The sequence below is a fragment of the Verticillium nonalfalfae genome (assembly GCF_003724135.2).
Source record: "Verticillium nonalfalfae strain VnAa140/NRRL 66861 chromosome Unknown scaffold_13, whole genome shotgun sequence".
In the NCBI taxonomy this organism is placed as follows: Eukaryota; Fungi; Ascomycota; class Sordariomycetes; order Glomerellales; family Plectosphaerellaceae; genus Verticillium; species Verticillium nonalfalfae.
This window is the reverse complement of record NW_021167238.1, coordinates 1-17,824: the sequence shown is the minus strand read 5'-3', so window position 1 is coordinate 17,824 and position 17,824 is coordinate 1. Positions and strand designations below refer to the sequence as shown.

General features: G+C 56.4%; 7 protein-coding genes and 1 non-coding gene across 8 annotated transcripts; 5 read left to right on the top strand and 3 right to left on the bottom strand.

Annotated features, from left to right (window-relative positions):
- Nucleotides 1-1,466: 1,466 nt before the first annotated feature.
- On the top strand, nt 1,467-1,925 carry D7B24_001433 (uncharacterized protein; the record flags this gene model as incomplete). The annotated part of the gene is made up of 2 exons (XM_028635666.1): nt 1,467-1,786; nt 1,844-1,925. The coding sequence occupies 2 exons, from the start codon at nt 1,467-1,469 to the stop codon at nt 1,923-1,925; spliced, it is 402 nt and encodes a 133-aa protein (XP_028497868.1).
- Nucleotides 1,926-2,029: 104 nt separating this feature from the next.
- Nucleotides 2,030-2,296, top strand: D7B24_001432 (uncharacterized protein; the record flags this gene model as incomplete). The annotated part of the gene is made up of 1 exon (XM_028635665.1): nt 2,030-2,296. One exon carries the CDS (start codon nt 2,030-2,032, stop codon nt 2,294-2,296), a length of 267 nt encoding a protein of 88 aa, XP_028497867.1.
- A 366-nt stretch (nt 2,297-2,662) lies between these two features.
- Nucleotides 2,663-2,735, top strand: D7B24_001431. Its single transcript has one exon. It is a non-coding gene; the product is annotated as a tRNA-Lys (tRNA).
- Nucleotides 2,736-3,383: 648 nt separating this feature from the next.
- On the bottom strand, nt 3,384-5,532 carry D7B24_001430 (uncharacterized protein; the record flags this gene model as incomplete). Its single annotated transcript, XM_028635664.1, has 4 exons — nt 3,384-4,436; nt 4,514-4,966; nt 5,017-5,322; nt 5,389-5,532. 4 exons carry the CDS (start codon nt 5,530-5,532, stop codon nt 3,384-3,386), a joined length of 1,956 nt encoding a protein of 651 aa, XP_028497866.1.
- An 845-nt stretch (nt 5,533-6,377) lies between these two features.
- On the top strand, nt 6,378-7,530 carry D7B24_001429 (uncharacterized protein; the record flags this gene model as incomplete). The annotated part of the gene is made up of 2 exons (XM_028635663.1): nt 6,378-7,180; nt 7,245-7,530. The coding sequence occupies 2 exons, from the start codon at nt 6,378-6,380 to the stop codon at nt 7,528-7,530; spliced, it is 1,089 nt and encodes a 362-aa protein (XP_028497865.1).
- Nucleotides 7,531-11,051: 3,521 nt separating this feature from the next.
- On the top strand, nt 11,052-11,989 carry D7B24_001428 (uncharacterized protein; the record flags this gene model as incomplete). The annotated part of the gene is made up of 2 exons (XM_028635662.1): nt 11,052-11,553; nt 11,718-11,989. The coding sequence occupies 2 exons, from the start codon at nt 11,052-11,054 to the stop codon at nt 11,987-11,989; spliced, it is 774 nt and encodes a 257-aa protein (XP_028497864.1).
- A 1,406-nt stretch (nt 11,990-13,395) lies between these two features.
- Nucleotides 13,396-16,377, bottom strand: D7B24_001427 (uncharacterized protein; the record flags this gene model as incomplete). Its single annotated transcript, XM_028635661.1, has 2 exons — nt 13,396-14,678; nt 14,769-16,377. The coding sequence occupies 2 exons, from the start codon at nt 16,375-16,377 to the stop codon at nt 13,396-13,398; spliced, it is 2,892 nt and encodes a 963-aa protein (XP_028497863.1).
- A 1,140-nt stretch (nt 16,378-17,517) lies between these two features.
- D7B24_001426 (uncharacterized protein) lies at nt 17,518-17,814 on the bottom strand (the record flags this gene model as incomplete). Its single annotated transcript, XM_028635660.1, has 1 exon — nt 17,518-17,814. A coding segment is annotated over one exon (297 nt), but the record flags the coding sequence as incomplete, so codon positions are not given.
- Between the last annotated feature and the right edge of the window lie 10 nt (nt 17,815-17,824).

Sequence of the window (17,824 nt, the reverse complement as noted above, 5' to 3'; positions counted from 1 at the left end):
CCCAGGGATCGAAAATGCATCGATATCGCAGTGTCACTTGACTAAACCGATCGTCCGCCACGAAGATCTGCATGTGTGTTGGACCGAGCGGCCTGATGCCTATTTTTGGTGTAATCAGTGTTCGTCTATGCAGGTCTTACCACGATATAGGATCAATGAGCCTTTGAAAGCAAGAGCTTGAGGTAGCATGCACCGTATCTCCAGGCTTGTTAGACATCAACCAAGCTGCTAGAGGCATTTTGACGCGATCTACCGTAGTATTTCATAGATGCCACCCGAAGTCTCCGCGTCACTAGCTTGCCTTTCGATCCTTCGGTTTCACTTCTACAACGCCATCGTGAAATACTCCAGGCTAGGGGTGGGAGGTGCGGGCGGTAGTCTTGGCAGTTCGCCGACCATATCTTGTTTTATTAGGTTTTGTTTTACAGCAAGCTTTTTCACGGTTCGGTAACCTGAGAGGTCCTACTCCAGGAAGCTCTACCTGTTAACCTAGCGTGGGCTATGTGCCCTTGCCACATGGTCGCCTTGTTGGTTTGGTTGTAGGGCATGATGCTGATCAGACTCGACAATTCAGCTTCGAATGCTTTCTAGAGATGAGCCTTGGCAACGTCAGTTTATCAAAAGCCGAGTTCGAATGACGTGGGTTTAATTCCTTCGCGTAGAAACCAATTCCTACACGATCGGCACCGTCCAAACCATGATCCTTCGGTCCAAGACCTGACCCCTTTCCAGTGTTGATCGGCAGCTCACCCGGACACTGAGATGGCCAAGCGTCCATTCATGGCCACTCACGTTACCTCGGGTGCCTAATTCGGGCTTCTCAGTTAAGGGGGATCGGCGCGTCCCGCGCTCATTCCTCCAAACGCCCCCACGCGGCAGAAGGTGGAGGTCTCGTGTGCGACAATCACTGAGACAAGGAGAAAACGGGTTGTGTGCCTTGATTTTTACGGCCTCAGCCTTCATCGTGGGTCATTTTCGACGCCGGCCTGAATGTGGATCATCTTGACATCATCCTCGTAAGCATCTCGATGAAGGCACTTTCACCCATGTGCGCCTGTCAAGGCATGTATGGGGGGAATCTCATGATAGTATGAGGTTCGTTCTGATCGTGAGGTTACGGAAACACATTGGAGGTAGTGGCAGACGAAGGGATAGAGTAATAGGTGCGGGGAGGAGACAATTAGGCTAGCTGTACACACAAGCAGGGTACCAGAACCAACGCTCATCCAAAGGTTGTCTGACTATCGTCATGGGTAGAGAGTACGTAGACAGACACGATGTCAGGCACCAATAGCTGGAATTGACATGCGGACAGACCTCCCATCATCGGTTCAAAAAGCTATAAGTAGCATGCCGCCGCTGTTACAAGTTTCCAATTAAGATCCAACACAGACATCCTCTTCACTCCTGTTTCCAGACTTGAACAACACCAACATCCCTATCATAACCCACCTACAATATACAATATGCAGCACACTTTCTTCTCAACAGCCGCCCTACTTGGCGCCCTGTCAGCCGTCAATGCTTCTCCTGCGCCCATTCTGAGGCGTGACATTATCACCGCCCTCCCAGGAAACGCCGACGAGATCGAGAACAAGTTCCAGCCAATTCTTGACTTTGATACAGACGGCTGCTACAACACGGCGGCCATTGACCCTGACGGTAACACCAACCCTGGCAAGGGCGCCACCGGCACTCCTCAAGGTGACTGCCGCGACCCTCCTCAGCTCGAGAACAGCAATGTTTACTCCCGGCGCCGCTGCAACAACGGCGTCTGCGCTATCATGTAAGGCTACACCTTTTTCTACGAACGTGCCCCTTCTTGAAACACAACTGACAATAGTAGGTACGAGTATTACTTTGAAAAGGACCAGTCGGTCAGCGGTCGTTTGCGGGCGGTCACCGTCACGACTGGGAAAACGTAGTCGTCTTCGCACGCGGAGACACTATTGTACGTGTTGCGCCATCTTGCCACGGCGGCTACGGCGGTGCATCGAATGAGTTCCCTGCCGACGGTACGAGCCCGCAGATGGTCTACCACAAGGACAGTGCCGGCACTCACTGCTTCCGCTTTGCCAACGACGCCGACATTGGCGGCGTCGAGAACTTCTCAGGCTCGTTCTACAAGAGCCCGCTCGTCGGATGGCTCAGCTGGCCTAACGAAGGGTTGCGCCAAACTATGCTTGGAGCTTTCAGCGGCGGAGTTGGACCAAAGTTGGATGATGAGTTTGCAGGCAAGCTTGGCGAGGCAGCTGGTGATGCTGTTCCCGAGTTTGACCCCAATGTCGACGAGTAGATTTTGTTTTGACGCATCTCTATGAGCGAATGCAGCTCTCGTTCTTGGGCCTTTTTCATAGACGCTTGCGAAATTTACGGGGACAGACTTTTTATTTTCATACACCCGTGTAGCCCAAAGTAGCCTGGCATGCGGGTGTCTTGCGATGTGACGCGTAGGGAGTCGAGCAAAACATGTGAGAAAGGAAGCTTTGCGCAATTAACAATCGGTAACTGTGGTAGCAAGCCTTATGCCTCCTTAAATCATAAGCCATCTATAGTTTGGATTGATTTGAGAATTCCGATTCGCTGTCCTTCGATCATGAAATGTCGCAGACTATCTGTATCCACCATTCGAGCTCGACAGCCAACACAAAGCAACCTGCCTGCCCGGCTAGCTCAATCGGTAGAGCGTGAGACTCTTAATCTCAAGGTTGGGGGTTCGAGCCCCCCGTTGGGCTCAATTCCTGACGTACCTCGTTTGAGGAGCTTCCTTTTCACTGTCTTATTTTTGCACCTCAATCCAACCGTCCATTGCATTGTTTGGCAGCGTTCCTCTGCAAGTCTTACATGTTGTAGACCGATAGACCTATTGAACAGACTCTACCTTTATCTCGTATGAAGAGAGTTCTTATCGTTAACGTAGGTGTTTGCAGAGGCTCTACACCCGAAGCTTGTTATGATGTTTGACGACATTGGCTAAAAGTTGCTGCGACTCGAATTCAAGGGAGGCCAATATCCAACGTTAGAAGATCATTGAAATATCTATGCTACACTCCATCCAATGTTTGTCCCAACACCAGCGAATCTGTTGAACAGTCAAAAAAGCATGCCATGTACCACCGTCTTGGTTTCACACGGGTGTTAAATTACCGAAGAGGGCAAATGCAATTGGAGACTGATGTATTTATTGTGAAAAAGATCCTGGGTCCGATGATAAAAATGCATGCTTGTCTCCCTGTTGGGCCCGGTGGTCAATTACGCATAACTAGGCTGGGAGTCCTCATATACGAGCTGATGCCCTTGTGATAATAGCCCTTGGCTTTGGGCCCAATGTCGTGCGGGCCCAATTCTTCATTTTACTGGCGGTGAACAGTGCCATGACATCCTTAAACGTCCGCCAGCAGACTCATTGCCTGCACCTTCATCATCATCACCGTTTCCCGTAAAGTCGTCACAAAGTGCGGCTCCGGCAAGGGTATCCGTCTACGGACAAAGTGTGTCTGTCGCGCATCCCAAGCAGCAATAACTAGGTTGCCCAGCATCATAGTCTCCTTATCCTCCAGATCCCACAGTTCCTCGTGGTATCCATATGCCTTCTCGATGCACGCCCATGCTCTATCAGCCAGTGAACCGGACACGCGCTCTTGTAGCTGGGCGATAACATAGAACAGTCCATCCAGCGTGAAACTAATATTTGCGTACCAGAGAAAGCGATGCCCAAAGTCCTGCTGTTCACGTTGAGCAAACTCGAGGGCCACCACACTGATGCGGAAGAGGTTATCTGCTGGCCCGTGAACCTCAGTTCCCCATTCGGGCGTCTCTTGTATAGGCATGATCAGTGCCAGTAATATACTTTCTAGGCTTGCCATTGTTTGCGTGATCATAGCATGTAAGGGGTTGCTCATATCTGGGCATCGCTGCCGCGCCATGGGTCCCAGGTCTCGTGCTGATGTGGCCATAAGATCAAGAACCCAGTCTCGCGTGTCACTACGCTTTTTGGTAGCCGTCTCGTCCACTTCTCGGGTGGGGTCGGAAAAGATTAGCTCATCGATGAGGTTGATTTCGTTCTGCTGCAGCTTGCCGGCCATCCAGAAGCAGCGTTCATACGCTGTCAGACAAAAGCTCATGCCAGTCGGTCCGATGTGGTTTTGGGGAAGCGTAACCATGTCGGGGTCGAGTTCGCGGTCATCGAGATTCGAGGGGAGCTTGGTGCTTGAGAGTTTCCGCATGAGAAACGTCCCAACGCCCGCAGCTACTGTGTGCTTAACATCGAGTTCCACCACCTGCCACCACAGGCGCCTCCGCATTTCACTCTCAAAAGGCGAGAGGCCTGTACCTTCGCCATCAATGTGAAGACCGAGACTGTAGGCAATGTTGACGATGAGGCCATGCAGAACCCATGGGTCGCAAGACCGTCGCTGAGCGCCCTGCCGCGCGAGCTGATGACAGAGATGATGTTTAGTGCAGATGCCCCGCATGTCTTTTTCCCAGCGTCGAGTGTCTCAGGTGAGCTTACCGAGTAGAATATGAGGGCCCTCAGAACCTCAGAATTGTATTTTCTGACATAGTTAAGCTGCGTCATTGTCGCTTTGAAGCCCCGGCTCAGCGTAGCCATGGTGTCACTCTTAGTTCTTCCTAAGAGATTGTGATGTTCCTGCCGAGACAAGGAGCCGGAGGCAACTAGGAAAAGAGAGAAAATGAGGGCCTGCATCTGCAGAGCCATCTTGCCAAAGTTGGCGGCGGCGTCGACGATTCGGGCGCTGAATGTCGGGACATGGATGATTTTTGTGACGGGGTCGACCCTGTCGAGAAAGATGCCCCAGAGCAAAACGACCTCGTTAGGCGTCGGTATACATTCTCTCACTGTCAGTGTGCCACCACTGAGTTGACTGGATGTCTGCGATGGAAAGAACGGTAACCACGCGCCCTGTTCGGCCTCGACCTGGAGGACAGCTTTGATCGTTTGCAACTGGCACCTTGCGTGAGCCTAATGGTGTGCCGAGCAGAAAGCCAACTTACATCATGAAAGACGAGTGAGGAAATTTTCCCACTGCGGAATTCAACGCCGCCACTACGTGTCTGCACGAGGTAACCCTTCGGCTGTTTCGCCTCGTCGTCGCTCTCTGTAGGTTGAGGCGCCGTTGGGGGAAGGTCAACTGGACCGGCCGATTCGGGAGCCTGCTTTTCAACATCTGTGCGTTGGGACTCGATACATTGCTGAAGGAGCGACTCGAGGCTCTCGAGTTTTGCACGGAGCACATGGTTGTTCTGCCTTCTGGGCCGTCGCGGACCCGGGGCAGGGGGAACGGTACAATCCCGACCAGTCTGCCACGAGATTATTAGTGTCACCAAGCAAAAACATGGGGTTGAATTGATCGTATTCTTGCTTACCGTCAAACACGCAAGACAGGGGTGCTCGCGGTCACACTTGACCTTTCGTTGCCGACATTGACTGCAGGCGACCTTTCGGCGGCTTGATGGCGGCCCCTGGTTCGAACCAGCGTCGGCGTCATTCTCACCGTCCGTGTCGCTCATTCCTGATGCCAGACAGATGCCAAGACACAAAATCAGGGCTCCGGATTCAGTATTGATGTGTCCCGAGGAGCGGGGCTGGGCAAGACGTGTGAGACCTGGTGGTTGGCGGGGTGGGCGACGGATGTTAAAAAACTTCCGCCTCCGTACCAAAAGTGACAGTGAAGAACCTGTCGTCGCGAATAAGGAAGAAAAGTCGACCCCTGGGACCAGCGATCGATTGATTAGTTCACAGCAATGAGGCCGCCGACGTTGACTCCGCCATCGGCCGTCATCGGTGATGAACGGTCTTGGCGTTACAAGAACCGAAGTCTTGGGACGGGCAATTTTTGAACCCCGAAGCTCGGGCGGCCCACTCTACAGGGGATCAGACACGGCAGAGCCATAGGCGGGATGACGACGCACCAAGCTTATTGACCCCTTTCCACATGTTTATCGAAGGCGATTGAGTCCACAGGAGTGTGCTATTGGTTGTTTGACGCCGCCTTTAGATTCCTCGCATGCTTGGATGGCTTGGATGCCTCGTACGGGTCTTGCGACAGGAGGCTGAAGGCTGGGCGACTCCTCCTGACGGCAAGGCAGACAGAGACGACAGGCCAGGGATCCACGTCAAATGCCTACTCCACTCCGAACAGACATGTGTGGTGTCATATTATGGGATGAATCTTCAAGCTGATGATCACTGATGTGCTGCTGAGGAACTCATTCTCATATCGGCTCCCTATCGTTACCCTTCTTGCACCAGGTGTCCTACAACACACTTCTGATCTGGTTTCCCCTCCTGTTTTCGTTATCTGGTTTCCAACACCTTGTCCCGTCGACCACGCTGTCGAGCTTCATCGAAAATCATGGCAAGCAACGATACATTCATCCCGACATACAGCTCGTGTGACGAGCTCTCAGACCTGTGCCCCGTAGAAGCCACAATCTACGGCGCAAAGCTTTCCAGCGGCGCAGCCTACTTTTTCGGAATAGCCTTTGCCATCTGTCTTCTCATTCAGATCTACTTTGGTTGCCGTGCTAGGACCTGGTCGTACCTCATATGGCTAGGACTAGGCACAGCCTTCGAGGTCGCCGGGTACTGGGCGCGTACCCGTCTCGCGGTTAACCCGTGGTCGTTCAGCGCCTTCGCCATCAACTTCCTGACCATCCTGCTGGCACCGACCCTCGTCGCCGCCGCCATCTCCGTCACCTTCAAGAGCCTCGTCATATGGTACGGTCAGCAGTGGTCGCTCCTCCGGCCGTCGCTGTACCCCTGGGTCTTTGTCGGCACCGACTTCTTCTCCATCTTCATCCAGGTCATCGGCGGTGGCGCTACTGCTGCGAGCGCCGCAGGCGAGGGCAATGAGACGATCGCCAGTCTTGGCGAGAAGCTCGTGATCGGCGGCGTCGTTTTCCAAGTAGTCAATATGCTCGTCTGCGGCAGCCTGATGCTCATCTACACAGCAAGGCGGAAGAAAGCGCTCAAAACCGGTCCGACACTGCTTGAAAACCAGGCGCCCGAACCAGAGGTTCTCAACGCAGACGGCACCAGGCTCGGCATAGCGACGTCGCGGGCAACGGCCACGGAGAAGGAAGCCAAGAGGGTGCGCATCTTTGTGTATTGCCTCGTCGTGGCTTACATCGCCATCATCATCCGTTGCGCGTACAGGTGAGCCTCGGCCCGAAGTGTCAAGACCACTCCATCCATGCTAATCACCCTTCCTCTTGTGCAGGATCACTGAACAAATCCCATCCATTTCCTTTGAAGTCTTGCGCAACGAGCCCCTCTTCCTGGGTCTCGACGGCGCCATGATACTCCTCTCCATTGGGCTCGTGTCGGTTGTGCATCCTTACAAATTCTTCCCGTTTCTGGGGGCAAGCAAGGAGCAGAAAAATTACCAGCAAAGCGGAGGGTTCCAGATGATGCCGACGCAGCAACAAAACGCCGGGTTCATGCCACCGCAGGTATATAGCCAGCAGGAGTATAAACAGCAAGAGTACCCTGCAGACGGACGGTAGGAAGATCACCGCGGCGCATGCAAGACACGGACTTGCGTTTGCCTCGCAGGTTTCCCAATCGGCAACTGTGGATTTCATATCACATCGAGATGGATGGTCTGGCCTATCGTGTATTTCGCTATCGATTCTCTTGCGTCGCTACCCATAGGTTAACCAAGCATCTGTTCAATGAAGTTGGTTGTCGGACCGTCTTGCTCGTTCGTGGTATCAAGATGAAGTGTGCAGGTCACGCTCCGCCTTGCCAGTCCCGCCTTGCACCGGGGCGTTGAAAGGTCAATCAATGATCTCAGGAAGCAACTTGATCCACACTCACAGCTTACGTTTCCACAGCTCGTGTTTTAATAAGCAATCGAGTCTACCTCAACAAGAATAGCGAATCACGTATGCACCTGAGACGCACGCAACATGGCTCCTCTCGAGTCGACTCATTCCACGCGAGCTGGCTGAATGAGCTCCTCTCGGTCGTCCTGATGTGAGGGCCCGCTAATTTCTTGGATCGTGTACCACAATCACCTAGTTCAAATCACAATCCCTGCATCACTGCATGTCCAGGACCCTGTATCGTCACGTGGCCCATTTGCTTGCAAAGTCCCTTCTGTTCTTATAGTAGCTCGTGCAGCTTGGCAGTGGCATAAGCCGCACGCTTGGAGAGCTTGGCTATCGTGGCGCTAGGGGCTTGTGGAGTTGGTGCAGACAGGGAGCTAGCAGGGAGCAGCTGACGAAGGTGGTGCTATTTGTGCGTAGAGATATGCTCCGTCTGTGTGCGGGGTAAAGACGAGATAGGCGCGTCCTAGGACGCTTGTCATCTCCATGTGTTGGTCTGACGAGTCAGAAGCTAATGATAGTACTTGACGTTGGAAATTACAGTAAATCCACTGGAAGTGTCTGCACGGAGGTGGAAGGGTGGGTGGCGCGGGGTCTGTCTGAGCTTGAGGTGATGCAGGCGGATGGAGACTACAGTTCGGTTGAGGCTGCCGTGACTTCCTGGAGAAGGGGGACCTCCACAAGCATTGTTCGCCGAAGCCGCCAGAAAGGTTGAGAGGTACTACCAAGCTACCTGCAAGGCAATGCTGCGTACGGGTTATTTTCCTTCGTAGTTGCCCATGAAGCGAGCGCGCTGTGAGGGTCGACAAGCCAGAGAATGAGAACGGTGAAAGGATACGACGTTGGGAGAGATCTAAGCGACTGGAAGATATGCATATGCAGTGCGCATGGACTGGGCTGAGGGGGCGCCTGCAGGCCAATTCAGCGCCGATAGCTGCAGCGTACGAGTCGCGACGGGTGGATTCCTTGGCAGATACGGTGTTTTTGTTTTCTGCATGCGGCGCAGCTGGGTGGAAGACTGGCAAAGAGAGTTCAGTGGTACTTGGCAACGGTGCTCGACACCTGGTGATGATGGAGGGGAGCGGTACCATCTGGGCCTTAAAACGTGTCAGTTGTACAAAGAACGATGGCCGCTTCATGTTTCTTGTTTCATCGACAGAACAAATAATGGGGATTTGAAAACCTTAGAGGCGGGGATTCGGAGTGTGACTTGCCTCGGCCGTTCTGGGGCCGAACCACCTAGGCTTGCTAGAGAACTGATGTGCTCGAATCATTCCTCGATACGATGGACCATCGACTGACATGTTGATAACGAATGAACAGCATGGTCGAATCGGAAGTATGGAACAGGGGGTTGCAAGCTGCTAGAAGACGGCAGACGAGCGACCGTGTCCACGCATTGAGAGTAATACAGCGTATAGCCTACCAAAACTCCTGACTGGCTTTGTTGTTGCCTGTCACCTTGACTCGACGCGCATCAATGCAACTTCAAGCGAAAATGGGTCCGCGTCAGATGGTGGATGGAGGCTTGCTTGTGCGTCACGCTTGGGTTGAGTTCATGATGGTGCATTGCCAGGGGTCCGACTGCAACATGGTAAGAGGAGGTGGTCGGGACAGATGCATCTCAACGCAGAGAGGACCAATCGTGGGGCAACCTGCTGGGTTGGAACCCCAAAGAAGGTGGTGGAGATTCGTTGTCGCTCTCTCTCGAGACTGACGGTGCAGGCGGGTGGGCTTCTTGGTGCTTTCCCAACGCTGGAGGTACGTGTAGTTACCCCGCAAAATAGTGCGATTGGGTGACGTCGCCAGCCGTGTTGGTGGCACGCTAAGTTGAAGCACAGACCAGATCCGTCGTCGAAAGCACCTGCCCCAGGATAGCGTTTCAAGGTGGCGTGCACTGTTGATTGGTCGCTGTGGCCCACGCCCTGCCCGGGGGGAGGTGCTAGAGGGGCCCAGAGACACCTGCCGTGGATGCCGCGGATGCGCTTGCGCAGAGCTTCTGTCCTGCCCTGTCTGTGCTTCAGCGTTCCGAGCAATCCCAGATCCCAGCCCCGACAGATGCTCACTCCCCACTCCAGTCCTGTGTTGGTTGCTGGCTCTTAGCTGCTGGCTGGTGGCTGCCTGCTGTCGCTTGCCTTGCAGCAGTACCTACCCACTACTCTACGGCGGGCTGCGCGGAAAGGGCCCCCCACCCCCTCCCCAACATCCCTCCTCCCGCAGACGAACCTACCTGGCCTACCTACCGCCAACAAGGGAAAGCTCAAGTCTATCACCACTTCCGTCCGTGGTCCACGGCGGCTGCTTCTGCTCACCAACTCGTTGTGCCCCTCCCCCCATCTCTCCCATCTGCTCTTCATCCCCACTCCTCTTCCTCCTCCTTCTTCTCCGTCCGTCACTCCATCTTCTTCTCCTCATCTCCATCGTTCTAGCAACCTACCCATCTCCATCCTCATCGACAAGAAAGAAAGAACAAGAAAAAAAAAGGTGCCGCTCCCTACGACAGAAAATCACCATCGGACAAACAAACGAGATACACCAACAACCACGTCCCAGCCAACACCAACCCGTGTCTCGCCAACAGATTGGATTCGCCCCCTTACGGCTCCTCCCCCACACTGCCACATACCGCACCCTGACAATCAATTCCCTTCTGCTCAAGGGCCACCCTCGTCCGTATTCTGATCCCCATCCTTTTTTCCCTCAATCGCTGCATCGCTCTCGATTCATTTGCATTTTCTGGCCGTCCCCCTGTCTCGAATCGCAGCGCCCCGACGTCACTTTCATCAAAACCCCCAATCGTCCTCAGTGCTGGCTTGTCGATCTCTCGCCGCACAAAGCCTTCGACGGAAAGCCCCTTGATCAAACCCCGTTCGGGATCAGCATCAGGCCACGCACCACACTGTCCTTGCCAGCACCTCCTCGCTCGACTCGTGCATTGTGCCCGTGCCATCACAAGCCACCCACCATCCTACCCTCCACCACCGGCTCTGCGGGGTGTTACCCAATCAGTCCGTTTCCCACTCCGATATAAAACCCCACGTTCCACCTACCCGTTACACCCCTTCGACCCCCCTCGAACGACTCGTCTTTCGATTTCTGTTCCTCCTCACACCATTCAGCACCACCAACCCACCACCGAATAGTGCAACGCTGCCAAACTACAAATAGACAATTCGCCATACACCTCAACCGCCATCATGTCAAACGACAACGCCAACAACAACGCCGACATGAACCACCGACGCCGCGGCTCAGTCACCCAGCAGGCCCTGGCTGGCCTTTTCCGCAGCAACTCGACCTCGGTCGGCCAAAACTATCAGAACAGTGAGGCCCAGCGACGACGTCTCTCTGTTGCCACCACGGGTATCGGCCTGGCTGGCACCTCGCCCACCAACCCCAGCCCCTTCACCGGCTTTCGACGAGGCAGCATGTCGACCAACTCTGACTCGTTTGACGAGAACGCCATTGACGAAGAGGAGGTCGTACGCGCTCCCCCCACCACCCCTTTCGCCCGCCGTATGAGCTTTGGGGCCCCCGCCATGCGCAATGTTCGTCCGGGTGGCGGAAGCCCCTCAGCGCCAAATGGTAATCACCCATCTGCATCAACATCTGTCCCCTCCAATGCTCCCCTTCATCAAATGTCTACCATGAGCGGCAGACGAAGCAGTGTGAACCCCCGAGTTCCCTCGACGAGAACAGGTGCGATTCCCACAACGTCAACCGCACCAGCTCGTCGTCGTCCACCTGCACCCGTTGCAGGGGGCGGACCTCAACGACTGCGCATGCCGAAAGACATGATCATATCCCTGGCAAGCAATGCACCACTCGATTGATCCTGGACTAACAATTCTTCTTTTTGGCAGATCAAGGATTTAACTGGTCCGAGCAACTCAAGTCGCGAGCTGAGAGCTCTGTCCAGGGCCCCCGACCGTCATTCTCCTTTGGCTCGACTGCGTCCACCTCGCCACCCCGTGGCAACGGCAGCGCCATGCACGACCGCGCCAAATCTGTGTCTGACATGCCCGCCCCGCCCGCGCAGGCCGCCGCCATGAAGCCCAAGGCTCCTGAGCCCCAGCGAAAGAAACCCGACGCTTTCCAGGAGCGTATTCTCAAGGGAGACTTCTACATGGACTGAAGGGACTTCAGCGGCGCTGAATATGTCACAAAAACTCATGGTACATGTACATTGCATGGGTAGGAATGCCGTATGCCACGCACCCGCCACCTACCCCCCTTCACGACGTCTCACTTTTACGATTTCCTCCTTCACCAATACCCCCTCTTACCAACAGCGGCGACATTTCATACATGTCAGGAGTTGCGCCAGATTGATTGCTTGATTTGAATGACAGGTGCGGGCGTTTTGACGTCAGATTAGACGGCTATGTACCTTTCAGCACGGAACGCTGGTCACTGGTTTTTGCAGACTTGCGTGGACTAGGGCTCTATGGGTAGAGCAGCTTGGGGAGGCAGAGCAGGACGCGATGCCAAGGCAGACATGGTTCATTGTTATTACGAGCGCGGGAACGGATCGGCAGCGGCTATCATATTACCTGTAACTGGACTCCAAAATTGGACTGGTACGAATATGGATACATGGTGTGGCTTTTGCAGAGAGGGCTCGAGGACGAAGACGAGGTGCAAGGCCGTGTCACGAGAATGTATCAAACGAAGAGTCTGAAGGACCAGGGGGCAGGCGGCCAAGACCAGATGGGGGTGATCCACCTGTCGAAGGACACGATGAAATTGATGGAGGCTGGCGATTGAGCCGATGTGTATTCCATGGGGAACGCAACCGAGCTCAAGAGCATTGTTTGACAGACTTGGGAGAGAGTATAGCGACTCAATCAATACAAGTCTCACATTGACAAGTCACAAAAGCCACGGCAGCGTCTGTTCGTATTGACACACATAACCAGACACACGGCGCTCTAACTAGGAACAAATTCGTACATGTTTCGACCGATCGTCGTTGTCGAAAGGAACAAAATAAACGCCATCCGCACCGACCGCGCTTCTTCTGCTGTGCTTCCAAACCGTTGTCCTGATGCCCGTCCGTCCGACCGCCGATCCCATCCCCTGTACGCCCCGAGATAAAAATATACATGAAACAGCGGGTTTCCCCCCCCCTCTCCACCCTGTGCAGAACGCTTCTTCTGGAAAAGGGATGCCTTTGTCCAGTGACATGATGGACAGGGAAGAAATGCAATTCCGTTCCTCCTGCCGTCTCAGTGTTCGGGGCCATGTCCAGCGTTGATCCATGTCGCGAGAAGACGAACAAGTGCAAACCATGCCGCGGAGGAGAGAGGCTAGTGCATTTGGGGGGCGCGCATCGTGCCGAACCTCGACGCGGGAGGAAGAAGAGGGTTTTCGTGCACAGTTCCGGAAGAATGGACGCCGAGGATTGGAAAAAAGGAATGACCATGAAAGCCGACCGAAACTCCGCCCATGGACCCGACACGAAAGACAAAAACAAAAAGGGGGTATGTAGACGAGCACACACACACACACAAAAAGGAAAAGAAAAAAAAAACTGTAGAATCACATCTGGAACTGCTGCGCCGGTCCCGCCCAGCCACCGCTGCCACCAGGACCTCCACCGGCAGGCACGCGTGCGCCGTCCGCGCCTCCGCCCGCGCGCACGCCATCGAGGACGTCGCCAAATTGGCCGACCCACGGGTCAATGGCGAGGGCATAGCGCACGCAGGCCTCGGCGCTGGCGGGGTCTTCGGCCATGCTCGTGTCCGCGTGGGGACCGAGGGAGGAGGAGGAGGAGAAGGCGGGGGGCCACGGCTGGATGGGGAAGTTGACGGGGCCGGTAATGCCGAGGCTGTAGGCCAGCTCTTCAAAGGAGAGGTTGTGGATTGGATCGGGGTAGGGAGGGCCAAAGTCTTGGGGCGGGTAGGGCGGAGCAGCGGTCGAGGTGGATGTGGAGCCGGTGCCGGTGCCGGAGCCGGGGTCGTAGATGTACGGTGGCTGTGGGGCGCTCGGGGGAGGCCACGCCATGTGGCCGTTGCCATTGCCGTTTGCACTGCTGGTGCCGGTCGAGAGGGGTGTTGGGGTGCTGTCCGTCGAAGGAACGCGGTGGCGGTCATTCGTGGCTATTTCGGAGAGGAGATGGAGGGGCGTGTTGGCAGCGAGGTGGGCTATATGCTGCCGCTGTTGCTGTTGCTGTTGCTGCTGCTGCTGCTGATCGAGAGTCTCAAAGGGCTGGTTGCCATTGGCCATGAAGCGCTTTGGGTCCTCAGCGGAGTTGGGGGGCCCGGCGGCAGCGGCGGACGATGAAGATGACGATTCTTGCGAAGGCCCGCCGGGCATGGCATGACTGACTTGGCGTTCTTGCTTGAGAAACCAACTGCGCAGCATGACGAGGACGACGAGGAACTTGCTCGCGGGGCGGCTCCCGTCGTCGGCGGCCGCCGCTCGGAAGTGCTCGAGGATCTGGTTCACGTAGGTATGGACCTTCATGTCGTCGCGTCCCATGATGCCGGCGAGCTCGCTACCGGGGGCGACGGCGCAGAAGAACATTTTGATGAGGACGACGAGGGCGTACGAGATGCGGACGAGGTTGAAGACGGGCAGGCAGCGGAGGGTGGCTACGTCGGTGGCGAGAAACGTGTCGAAGATGGCGTGGCAGGAGGCGAGGCAGGCCGAGTAGGCGTTGACGTGGAGGGGATGCAGCCCGGACAGCGGTGACGTCGCAGCGATGTCTTGGAGGGAGATTTCCGCAGGGTGGTTCGTCCTGGCTGCGGGTGACGAGCAGACATTGATGATCATCTCGTGCATGTAAATCTTGACGACATGGTATGATATGGTTAGCGTGGCTAGAAGGGTCAGCAAGGAGGTCTGAAGAAGGAAAAGGAGAGAAAGAGAGTAAGAAAAAAAAAGAAAGAAAAAGAGACGGAGAGACGTACTTTGATGAAGATCAGGAGGCAGCATGTTGTACGACGTATCGAGATCACGCTTTAACCTCCTCAGGGAAAACGTGATGCCGGGATCGCGAACATTGATCGTATCCTCAGGCTCGGCCGTCGCAAACTGGGCGGCGACATCCTCGGACACGCGATGCGTGTCGACGAGACCGCAAAAGTACTTGTCCGTCGGCGCCGCGTCGGGCGCGGTGCGCAGGATCTCCATGCTGTCGGCCATGAACTTTGTCCAGCGGAGGAGCAGCGGGCGATGCAGGGCCATGGCCGTGTTGCTCGAGAGATAGTAACAGGCCAGCCAAGCGCGGCGCGCCTCGAGAGACTGGGGGTCGGGCAGCTGGGTCCGGCGGTGCTGGGCGTGGCGGTAGGCGTAGACGCCGTAGACGCCGTAGGGCGTAATGCCCTGGGGCGCGGCGGAGCGCTTGCCGAGGCCAATGTCGATGGCCATGACGGCGGCCATGTGCACGAGCTGGTAGAACTTGAGCTCCTCGTAGTGCTCGGGCGGCCAGTACCAGATGGTGGTGAGCTGCAGGGCCTGCACGAGCTCGAGGCTCTTCTCGCCCGTGATGACGACCTTTTCGGCGAGCACCTGCATCGTCTCGCGCACGAGCTGCCGCTGCAGGGCCGACGTCTCGCTCGACGCCGCCGCCAGCACGGCCAGGAACAGCACGGGCTTGGTGGACCGCAGCTCGCCGACCGTCATGGCGGGCGGGAACAGGACGGCTGGCAGGTGCCCCACCATCTTGTCGTTGTACCGCGCGAAGAGGGCCGTCGCCTTCTCCAGCGAGAGGATCCCTCGGTCGATGACATCGTCGTAGCTGGTGTCGATGCGTATCGGCGGCGGGCCGGACCTCGCCGCCTCGAGCAGCGGCACAGCGGCGTCGCGATCGCCGAGCTTCCTCTTGACGCCAGCCGTGGCGCCCCGTTCGGCTCTCGGCGTGTACAGCCTCGGCGGCTCGGCCTCGCCCACCGCCGCAGGCACAGCAGAAGGCTCAGAAGGCTCTCTCCGCAGGCTCGCGTCCGGCGGCGTGGCCGCCGCACCACCTGTGCCGATGCCCGTCTCGCCGGCTGTCCGCGCATGCAGGCTCGCCGTCAGGGCGTCAATCTTCTTCTCGAGCTCGGCGACGCGGCTGTCCGTCTTCTTGGCCCTCTTGCGCGTCGGCACCGTCACGATGCACGCGCGGCGCGCCTTGCGACAGCGCGCGCAGGGCCCCTCGGGAGCGGCGGCGTCGGGCACGCAGCGCACCTTGAGGCCGCGGCAGGCCTCGCAGGCGCGCGGCCGCTTCGTCTCGTCGGCGTGCTGTTGGCTGTGGTGGTCATGCTCGTGGTCGCGGTCGCGGTCGTGCTCGTGCTCGTGCTCGTGGTCATCATGTTCGTCTTCGGAGGCGTGGGACGCCGGGGTTCCGTCTCGGCTCGGCTGCTGGTGAAGAGGTGCTGCTCGGTAGCCAGCAGACAGGGCGGCGGCCGCTGCTGCTGCTGCTGCTGCTGCTGCTGCTGCTTCGGTGCTGCCATCGGAGGGGGTCACGATCGATGACGTCGGGGCGCTGCGGAGGGCGGGATCGACAACGGTGGCCGCGGGGTTTGTTTCGCCGGCCATGGTGGGATCTGTATGCGTGGTGCAAGGAGAGGAAGGGGTGAGAGCGGGCCGCCGTAGAGCCGGCGAGGCGACGGTCACCCTGACGTGCCGTCTAGATGCAGAAGGACGAACGAGGGGGCTTCAAGCTCGTTGGAGGCATAGGGAAATGTAGTGTTCGGCGAGGCAGTTTTGATGGGGATGCGATGGAATGAAGGGAACGTCGGCAGACGGAGAACGGAGGAGCGGCGTTTGATAATGCCGACGTTGCTTGGTGTGTTGGGCCTTTGGACGCCTTGGGACGCCTTGGGACGCCTTGGGACGGACATGGCGGCTGCAACCGCCGACGTTGCCTTGCTTATGTCATCATCCTTCCTTCCTGCTGTCCTTGCTTCGGAGGTCCTTCCTTCGGTGGTCCCTCACCAGGTGGTCCTTCCCTACCTCACCAGGTGGTCCTTCCCTACCTCACCAGATGGTCATGACCACGTGGTCCTTCCTTCGGTCCTTACCAGGGGTCGACACTGCATCGCCTGCTACAAATGAGGGAGCACCTCGCTGTCACATAGTCGGTCTGCTGTAGGCCTTCAGTGGGCCAGGCGAGTGCTTGCTGAAGTGAAGGAGCTCTCTTGAACTACCTAGCATACAGCAAAAGCAGTCACGGCATCACTCCAGTCAGAGCTAGCGTTCATTCTTGACATCTGCGCGCTGCAAAAAAAAAAAAAAAAAAAAAACCAAGAAACAAAAAAGAAATGGTAACTCCGTGCCTAGCCCGCCATGAGTGAAAGACGCCATCAACGCCGTGCTGCGTAGAAGAGAAGGGACGCCGGATCCAAGCCCTGCATCACGTAACTATACAAAAATCCCCCCCATGGCTTGCTCACATAGGAGAAGAGAAGAAAACAAAATAGCCTCATGCCGTCATCCTCGCCACCCCTGGCACGTCCCCTCCGTCTGGTTACATCTTCTTCACCTGTCGACAGTCGATGCTGGGGTATAATCGTCATAACTCGGGAGCCGGCTTCGTTGCGCCGGTAGGTATCGATAGAGAGAGAGAGAGAGAGAGAGAGAGAGAGAGAGAGGAAGACGGAAAGAGGCGTCAAGCCAGTCCCGTCATGCGCGTCGCTTGGCTCGGCCGTTCGTGTCGTGTCGTTTCATCCCTTGCCTCTAGAATCGTGTCTCCTCACGGAGCCCACTCCGCGCCGCTTGCTGATTCGTGTTCATCATGCCGCCGTTGAAAATGGCACTCTCGCGCCGCCGGTTGGGCTTTTGCTGCTGCCACTGCTGCTGCTGCTGCTGCTGCTGCTCGTACCCCCCATTTCCACCGTCCATCGGACCGGCAGAATACCCTCCGCGGGCCTGCTGGTGGTAGCCCGCTCCTTCGTATCCCTGGGGTCCACCCATGCCGCCTTCGTACCCAGCCCTGCCATATTGCTGCTGCTGTTGTTGTTGTTGCTGCTGCTGCTGCTGCTGC